This window comes from Capra hircus, chromosome 12, assembly GCF_001704415.2.
Source record: "Capra hircus breed San Clemente chromosome 12, ASM170441v1, whole genome shotgun sequence".
Taxonomy (NCBI): Eukaryota; Metazoa; Chordata; class Mammalia; order Artiodactyla; family Bovidae; genus Capra; species Capra hircus.
The window spans coordinates 10114773-10125062 of NC_030819.1; the positions used below are offsets into that span (position 1 = coordinate 10114773).

The following is a 10290-nucleotide window of genomic DNA, read 5'->3' on the forward strand; positions in this document are numbered from 1 at the left end:
ATAATGTGAAGGAAAACTGGGGTAATTATCACTGACACTGATCATTTTAAGTCAACACAATCAATATCATCTAACTACACTGGGATAATAATAAAGAACAAGGTTGATATGAAGAGTTATCAGATTTGTGTAAGGATAACAGGTCTGTAACCCTGGTTGAATTACTTACAATAAAGTGAAGACTGAACTGGCTCAGAGATATTTGTTAATAATGGGATTATTCTAAAGCTACATTCATCTGAAAATTATATTTCAATTATCAAGCAATTCAATTCACTCTTCTGAATGTTAACGTTAAAAATTTGTTGAACTTCTGATTCCTTTATGAAATTAAATCAGCCCCTTACCACCTGTTAAGCATGTGTACTAGAAAAGGCTGACCACAACACACAAACTTTAGATTTTAAAAAGACCAAAAAGAGATGAAAAACGCAACCTTCAATTCTAGAGCACTGAATGTCATAGAGTGAAACTTTCTGAGGTGATATCAGGAACTTATTTGAAAACCAGGAGTCTGCAAACAGAATAAAGAAATAAAATGGGAGGTCTTAAAACAAATGAGTCACATAGTGAGTTTATATTAAAGAAGGGCTCAGACAATGAGAGCAAATCAATCAACAGAAAACTAACACAATGAGACGTAATACACTAAGGTACTTTTCAAATTTTTGGATGTTTTAGGAAAAAAAAGGACTGAAGATTATCACTGTTAAGAGAAACAGAATGTATCACAAACGAAAGAGTAAATTCTCAGGCTGCTCTCATTATGAAAGCAATGAACTCTCAACTTACTGTCTTCAGGTTGGTTAAAAACCTGCCAGTCAAGCTGGCAGATCAAGTGGGGATGAGATTAGGTGGGGCAGAGCCTGGCCACTGTGTCTCACAGGAGCAGAATGACCCCAGGCTGTCCTTAAGTCACTACAAGTCTTAAGAATACCAGGTGGCTCAGATGGTTTGAAGACCTCACAATGGAGTTCAGCTCTGCGGTCCTGAAGCCAATCGGGACATCGGTGGAAAGTGTTTCGGGAGGGGGAAACAAAGTGACTTCAGTCCTCAGAACTGTGGCTGGAAACTGCGAGGAGTGAAGGAGTAAGTTGTATATGAAAAGAACAAACACAGAAAAGGCTTAATACAGAGAGCGTATAGGAAGGACAGAAGTGAGCTGGCTAAAAGCAATGACCCAGTGTCCCATTGTACTGTTCACCCAGGAAATAAGAGTAAGTAGTGATAACTTACTTAAAATGTCTGCAGTGGAATGCATGGGGGTGGGGGTGGGCGTGGCTTAGTCGCCAAGTCGAATCCAACTCTTGCGACCCCATGGACTGTAGCCCACCAGGCTCCTCCGTCCATGGGATTCCACAGGCAAGAACACTGGAGTGGGTTGCCATGCCCTCCTCCAGGGAATCTTCCTGACCCAGGGATCGAACCCAGGTCTCCCACATTGCAGGTAGATTCTTTACTGCCGAGCCACCAGGGAAGCCCAGTGGAATGCAAAGTTATGTCCAAATCCTTTCCCCTTGATGTTATACATATCCCTGTGAATCCAGTCTGTAACTTTCTTAGTCATTTCCAAGAAAGAAATTAAAACTATATACTAGTTATAAACTTAGTTTTTATAGAAATCTGGGAGTTCAAATTCATGGATGAAAAATAAAGCTTAATTTCATGCTTTAGATTCCTTCTTGATACCTCATAGAGTTGAAGACGTATGTGAATTAAAATAAAACAAAACAATACAGAGCATGGGGATGGGGAAGATGAAGCTTCTGTGTGGCACACAGATGAGATACCACCCAAACCCTTCAGCTGACTCCCTCTTCCTTCTCCAGCCACACACCCTGACGAATCTTGCATCAGTTCTCATCCACCTGACTTTCCACTTAACCTGTTTTTCCCCTTGCATGACCAAGTCTTTTTCCAAAAGAAACAAAATATCTCTCCCTGCTTTTGGCAAATCCGACTTCTTCATTTTCTTTTTCTGCTCTTTTTGTCCTGCTGTGAGCTTGATTACTGCTAATGTAATTTTAAAATAACATGGACAAGAAACTCAGCTAAAACTTCCACTAAAATTACCTTCAAAACTGAGATAATCTGGCCTCTTTTGTCTCAATGATCCATGTAACTGGCTTTTTCATTACTAAGGAAGTAGCTCTGAGATGGAATCTGACACCTGAAGACAACTGAATATAATCCATAATCTCAATATGACATTTTCCCTCAAGTTTCTTCAGGAAAGAGGGGAGGTGGGGGAGGGGGGGAAATCACACTTACAAGTCCACTTATGGCTACAATCCAGATGTAGGAACCAGAGGTGAAAAGCTATAAAAGAAAAAAAAGGCAACTAAAAATGAAATTCAACTGCCAGTCACAGCATATTTACTTTTACATAATTATAGTCATTACCATTTATGTTGTCTTAATTATATATATTATTAATCTAAACAAATGGAAGATTAGCAAATACTCTGTTATATAAAGGAAAATAATATACCAATTTTTCTTTTCTTTCCTCTTCTACCAAGACCTCATTCAGCTTTTCGACAGCCTAAAACAGATTGGTTGAAACCAGCCCACTCTTGTGCAAAGAAAAATAAGTGAAATTCAAGCACATTCTTGTTTACAAATGGACATTAATTGGTTTATACAAAGTAAAATACTATATGGACAGAAATTATTAGCATTAACAACACGGAAAATATGTAGTCGCCGCCCAACGCTTAGTGTCAAGTAATGACATGTATTATAGTTCACATAATTCTCTTATTTCAATTTCTTATTACTGCTACTCTAGTTTTAGATGGAAGATGTCTGTCAGCATACAAGTCCTTGCCCGATGATGTTGCTCTGCTGAACCACTGATCCTCTCATTCCAGTTTGGCCCAGAAAAGAGTGAACCAAGTAACAGGCCTTAGAATTCATTAATGGCAAAAGTAGTTAGAAATGGGTCTCGTGAAATCTCTGCCTTTTTCAAATCATTTACATCCAAGGACTGTGTTCAGGGTTTCTTTTTTTTTTTTAGTCATAAGACATCTCCCAAGTGTTCCTGCAAGAAAGAAAGATTTGTAGCCTAGTACCAGAATAATATCGGGACAACTGGTAAAATTTGAGTAAGACTGTATCAATATTAATTTCCCAATTTTGTTAAATGAACAGTAGTTACGCAAGAGAATGACCTTATTTATAAGAAATACACTGAAATATAATATTAATACTGAAATATTTAGAGGGTAAAATGAAGTCACACATGCAGACTAAAAAAAGAAGATCTGTATCTTGTGTCTGTTCACAATTAGATCATTAGATCATTAGATGGGGAGTTAAGCATTTCTGCTCGTAGAGAAATAAGCAGGTTCATCGCCGACATCAGCGCCAGGTGAAAACCTCAAAGTTGTGCATGTTTATCAAGGATAGATAGAAAAAAAGATACATAGAAAGAAGACAGATACAAAGGTAACAGATGGCAAAGCACAGGTATAAAGGAGTCTGACAAGCTGTGCTCTTGTGTTAGCTCATGGAGAAATGAGCACTGACTGCAACTCTAATCCCCTGATTTAAAATTTAATCCTTTGATCGAGCATGGATGCTTGTTCAACTGTGAATGACTTTGAAAACAACAGGAATGAGAATTAGGTGTAAAATTATTTTTCTGTAGTCTTCTTCCAAAAGTACAGAGAACAGTAATACTTCCACAGCACTTGCTGTGTGTTTTTTTCTCACCGCTGGCCTCCCCGAGGGGCAAGTGCTGCATCTCAAGCTACATTTTATCCTCCACGGGCCCCAGACCTGAGCATTACATGACTGGCTCTTGAGCCCTGTGTACGTCAACGTCTCTTCACAAACGTCTTTGCTATCCTGAGAAGGACTAAAGTCATTCAATCACTCATCTATCAAATGTCCCTGGTTTCAAGAAGTTGCTGAGTAAGAGAGGCACAGAAATGAGCGTGAAGGTTTGGAGTAGAGGGAACAGAAGTCTGGAGAATAAAAGGTTCACACTCACGTCAAGGTGGGGAAGGGTGGGAGTTGATACTAGATGGACAAGAAGAAACTCTGGATGCCATTCATGATAGAGTTCAGATTTTATCAAGAGGCCCAGGGCATCTCAACCTCTACTTTCTGCATCAACTTCTATCCCACCAAGAAAAAAACAAAAAAACCCAAAAAATGACAAAACAAAACCACTCACAATATCAGAAAAACCAAAGGTGGCAGTCATACAGATATACATTATTAATATTAGGAACCAACTGACTTAGTTTCTTATTACCTGTTCTGATTACCCCCAAAAACCCAATGCTACAATCTCTAAATCTTCAAATGACCATGTAAAATAGATATCATTGTTCCCACTTTACAGGTGGGCAAATGGGGGCTCAGAAAAAGTGATGGAAGAGGAAAATTACCAGAGCAAGTACTTAAGCCAACATCCACTTGGCTCTAAAGACTTGCTACAGGGCTCCACTGAATTCCTGCTCTACAGATAACGAAACGTTTTCCACCCTCAAAGCTGCTCTCTAACTAGAGCCAACATGAGGACCAGAGGCTTCCATGACCCGACCCAAGTATCAAGCTTACGCACGCCACGTCAGAATTCGAACTTGGGCCTCTGCCCCTGGTCCAGGGGACTCTGCGACCATTGCATTCTGCCTTCTGTTGGAACATCTTAAAAAGAATTAAGCGTGCCACTGCAAACCCTAGTGATAAGAGTAAAACGTGGAAACGGGCTCTTAGGTTATGAGAGTATTAGAGAGGACAAAGGGGAGTGTAAAGCTTTGTAGGCTGAGAGATGAGGAATAAACATATTTCATGAAAAATGGTTGTAAAAGTGGTAAGGAACCACCCACCCCAGATTGGCCATTGATAACACGTGAGAGCAGACAAGAGAAGGTGGAGGAAATGCTGAAGGTTAAAAGGGGAGGGAGGAGGGCCCTGCACAGTGACAGTGGCATCCGGTTTGATGTGTGTGGGATAAGGAATGTTATGAGTATTGACAGTGGATCAAAAGGCCAAGCTACATATGGTACCACAGGAAACAGCAGAATAAAAGTTTACATTAAAAGGTGTGAGAGTGAAAGGAAAGTGACAGGTGTAATGATACAGGTAGAAAACTGAAAATCACACGTATCTTCTATTCCCGGGCCTGGAACCTAGCAGAGAGCAATCAGTATTCACTGAATGTTGGTAAAGATGATCTTTTTCGATTTAAGTCAAACAGTGAGTCCACTAATGGCCATCGGGTAAAACCATTCAGCGAATGGCGACAGTGCAATCAAGCCTGCTGCGGCACAGGAGTTATGAGGCTGGCAAAGTGTATCTGGTTCTTGCTTTAGAGCTTTACTTGTGACTCTGTATTTGATGAATTAATTTTGGCAATGGCTTTCCACGTTCCACCTTTGGACTGTTCTCATGTTTCCACTTCATACTGAGATTTTTGAAAAAGTACTTACACGCAATTGTACAACAAAATTAAAATATTTTCCACCGATACAAATTACAGTGAAAGCGCTTATCAGATTTCTAAAGGCTATGAAAGTATTCTAGTACCTTATATACCTTGATGTTCTCATTCTGTAACACTTCCTTTGAACGTTTGATACAGATCATGAAGCCAAACTTATGGGGAAAAAAACTTTGTTTTTCAAGGAGATCAAATGAGAAAAAGGCAAAAAAAAAAAAAAAAAAGAGAGAGAGAGAGAGAGACAGAGAGAGGCAGATCTAGTTAAAGAAATGTGAACAGAAAAAGGTATACTGTACCTGTAGTCCCAATATATAAATCAGTGTCTTGTTTGTGATGGACAACGGGCCCAGAATATGTGCCACTTGGACTCTTGGGATGGAGCAGTAAAATGGTACAAAGAGAGCAAACACAGGTGCCAGGCTATGCAAACAAATAAAAAAAAAATCACTATGGTATAATGCTCAATTTACAACACCAACGGCAAATGTATATCTGAAGTAACACTGCTTATCGTTTTATTTCAGTCTGAAAGCATGATCTTAGATACCCAAGTTGGTTTCTATATGTACAACACATCCAAAATAATTTGTACGTATATATAATATTTTATGAGAACTCTAACTATCTAATCTTTGTTAACTCTCCCAAAGCTATTGCAAAGTAGTGGTCTGGCATCTACTAATGAACTATCAGCACTGTGAGAAAATGTAAAGCTGATGCTACGTTTTCTTTTCATGAATGATTTGAAATCTGATGAAAGAAATGGGACAAACCAAAATCAAGAAGCGTTACAATTCATCATGGTAAAATGCAAAATCTTCATGTCAGACTTTGTCCAATAATTACATTTTACTGTAGCACTTGACAAGGCTCGCGCTCTTGTCCTCCCTTTCTCAAATATCTTCCTGATTTTGTCTTAAACTCTGCTTCTTGCTGGTTTACCCATGATTTCTTCCACTTCTCTTCTACGTTCTCCAGGGTTCCACTGAAGACTTTTCTCCTTGCTCTAGTCTCTCTCTGTATACTCCTAAGCCCTTCTACGCCTTCAACTAAAAAAAATGAAGTGAGTCCCTAAGCTGCCTGACTGTCCCCTCACCTTGGCTATGAAATTCGATCTGATACCTTCAACTTGACATACTCAAAAGTCACAAACGTCTTTCGACATGAAGACTTGCTTCTCTTGAATCCACCTCCTAATACTGCCAACAGTATTTTCTTCCCCCAAACACAGCTCTGGCCATGTCACACCCCTGGTTAAAACCCTTCCTTCCACAGGCTCCCAGTATCCAAAGAAGAAATTCAAACATCAGCATGAACTAGCAAACCCTGTGGTTTCCTACAACCATCCCCTTCTCCCTTCCCCTGATCTGGCCCATCCCCTCTCACCCCCTCCTTGTCCAGATGCTCCCTGGGCACCTCAGCCTCTGCTGACTACTCACTGATGCAGGTTATTCTTTCAACACAGAACTGTCGCACTTTTCTGCTTAGGAAACTCATGCTTGTGGTGCACGACAGAGCTCAGCTCCTCTCCCCAGTGATTTCTCCAACCCTCCGGGCAGTTAGCCGCTCTCCTTTGCCCTTGAAGCTACCCCAGTTTCACTGTTTGAGTGAATCAATGAATCAATTACCTGGGCACTGTGTGAGAGGCCGCAGGTCAGGTACAGGAGCTCCATCAACACCTCTAAGTAGGAAGCAGCCCCTAACCTCAAGGAACTAGCTCCAGGATTGCAAACACACATTCCTACCAGGGTAAGGCAGGAGACATGAGTGAGTCCTGTGGTTTGGACACACACTTAACACACATTCTTCATTAAACACTTGTTAATTTAATTAGCCTTTTATTTCCTCGTATTTTGGACGAGTGGCAGCACACAAAGAAATTACTGCATCATAAGAAAAATGTAAGAAATACTTTTCACTTCCACAAAGAAATGTTCTCATTACCATTTCTGTGGAAACAACAGGTCACTCTAGAACATTTTCCCATCTTTGATAGAGAATATGTTATTAAAAAATCATCCACTGTCCTTTCTACTCTTAACAAAACAAAAAGCCAACACGTTGAAAATGAGGTAGATGGCAGCACTCTGAAACTTCTTCTATTGGTACTTGCTGAATGAATGAATTTCTCTTTAAAATGGTAAAACCATACAGCAGGATTTGTCTTTTGTTTTAAAAAGTCCCTTTTCTTGCTTTATTATTTTTAATGGGATTAAAACATACAGTTTCATAGATACACTCAAACTATCGCCTATTGGTCTCTTGGAACATGTCTTTAGGTACTCAATTTATAGAAGGTCTTCTGTTTACATTTAGCAATAAAATGTAAAGAGTGAAGGTATAATAAAACATCTGAAGCAGAGTTCTTACTTGAGGGTACATTTCAATGTAAACTAAGAAATATTGATAGGAATTTTAATGACCACAGTTCATATCTTACATACCAACAGAAGAAGTTTCAAAATTCCTTAGAAGTTATTCAACACTATGCAGTTTTAAATGCTGACTAAATACCAAACCGCACCTACCCAATATACAAAAGCACTTATTTCAGAGCAAGGTGGTACAGGCTGCTCTGTAGAAAATTTCCACTGCTATTTCTATACACACTGAGTGTTATTAGTCACTGACCAGTCTTTCTCTTTTCCTTATTTTACAACAACATTTGTTCTTTATACTGTCAACAGTAACTCAGCTTGACCTTTTCGTATTGAGAACAGTTAAAATGGCAACCCACTCCAGTGTTCTTGCCTGGAGAATCCCAGGGACAGGGGAGCCTGGTGGGCTGCCGTCTATGGGGTCACACAGAGTCGGGCACGACTGAAGTGACTTAGCAGCAGCAGCAGTATTTAACTCTCAGCCTCTTCACACTCTAATATATTGACTGAAAGTGGAAGTTCTCTGTGTTGGGACTGCTCAAGGACCTTGTTCGTTCTTCAGTATTTCTTTATAGCTTTAAATATTTTTAACAGCTTTATTGAGATGTAATTCACATACAAAAAATTCATCCACTTAAAATGTACAGTTTAGTGGTTTTTAGTATATCCACAAAGATGTGCATAATCACCACAATCGATTTTAGAATATCTGTGTTCTCAATTGGGAGTGGGGGGCGCTGTCTGATCCAGTACAGTACCCATTAGCAGCCGCTCTTCATATCCTCTCAACACTCCCACTATCCCCAGGGCAAGCAGCAATCTATGTTGTGTCTCTATGGATTTGCCTATTCTGAACTTCTTATATAAATAAAATCATACAATATGTGGTCAAAAAAAAAAAAGAGAACAGTTAACTTCTGGAAGTCCTATGTGGCTTAAGCGTACAGGGCTGAAGCACAGAAAGGAATACACGATATAAGGGATTCATTCACTAATGTCACTCACATTTGTTGAGTATCTCCTATATACTCACAACTATGCTTGACAGAACAAATGAAATAGAAGCACTGAGGTCAGGTCACAAATGTTCATCTTACATTTTCTATGGAAAAAGGACAGGGACTCCACTTTTATAGTACAACTAAAGAAGTCCTGGCAACTTTCAACAATAAAAATAAGGCTTGTGAACTCATGAAACTATCTGATAGTAAACACCAACAGCATCTCAAAGGACAATTACCCTGTCACCTCTTCTTTATACATGTGATTACTCTAATACCAAAAAGAGAGATCCAGTTTGCTAGAACATTTACTTTACCTGGATATCATAAAATAAAAATGCATTACTTAACAAAAATTATTTTGAAAATTAAAAGACAAAAACCCCACCAGAATGGCTTTTCAACAAACTGAAAAACTTCTCAACAGTGTCTTCTTCAAGGCTTCTTCGATCCAATTTTTTTTTCTTTTTTCCTTTTTATTTTTTAAATTATGAAGCATGATAACATATTTACAGGAGATTTGGAAAATACAGAACAAAGTTACATATAGTTTGAAAAATTAAGATTTTTGGTTGTAGTTTAAATATCAAACTCTCAAAAATTAATAGAGTGAATAGACAGAAAAGTAGAAGGATATAGCAGATCTGAAAAGCACTATGAACAACTCAACATAATTAAGATCAATACAAATTTCACACACAACAGGATACAGATTCTATTCAAGTTCCCGCAGACTATAAACCAGGAGACAATGGAACATATCCAGGGACATTAAACAAGGTTCAAAAATTTCATGGTCTAAAGGAGTCTTCAAACCAAGTTTTAAAGGAACTAGTTCTGTAAAAGTTTACCACACTGACCAATCAAATCATAAAATCTCTGTATTTCCCCCTCAGAGAACTTCTATATTAGGAGCTACCTTGGTGATCATTTAGTTCAGTACTTTTATTGTACATAGTGGCATGGAGTCCCAAAGAACTTAGGTGAGCATTACTCCGTTTGACAACGTTTCTCTACGCATCTTCAGCACGGTAGAGCTTATAATAACCTCAATGGAATAATACACTGAGAGGCTAAAAGTCCTCAGCACTTTGACAGAATCCTGGAGTGGAAGGGTCTCTGAGGGCAGAGAGTCACAACTCCCTACCAAATGATTCAACTCTCTCAGCAACATCCCTCCAAACAGACAGCTGGTTTATGCAAGCACCTACAGAAGAGATGGATCTCCCAGGTGGCTCAGTGGGTAAAGAATCCTCCTGCCAACGCAGGAGACTTCAGTTCGATCCCTGGGTTGGGAAGATCCCCAGGAGAAAGAAATGGCAACCCACCCCAGTATCCTCACCTGGGAAAGCCCACGGACAGAGGAGCCTGGCGGGCTACAGCTCATGGGGTTATAGAAGAGCTGGACATGACTGAGCACACAAAAACATGTGTGCCCTTTTTTTTTTTTAAATGA

At 39.3% G+C, this 10290-nt stretch overlaps 1 protein-coding gene across 1 annotated transcript in view; it reads right to left on the bottom strand.

Annotated features, from left to right (window-relative positions):
• The window catches only part of UBAC2 (UBA domain containing 2), a 171732-nt gene that overhangs the window by 60632 nt on the left and 100810 nt on the right, over window positions 1-10290 (bottom strand). The window contains exons 5-6 of the mRNA XM_018056404.1: window positions 5752-5875; window positions 2272-2319 (exon numbers count right to left, since the gene is read on the bottom strand). Of these exons, the coding sequence (XP_017911893.1) occupies window positions 2272-2319; window positions 5752-5875 (172 nt within the window). The remainder of the gene's footprint in view (window positions 1-2271; window positions 2320-5751; window positions 5876-10290) is intronic.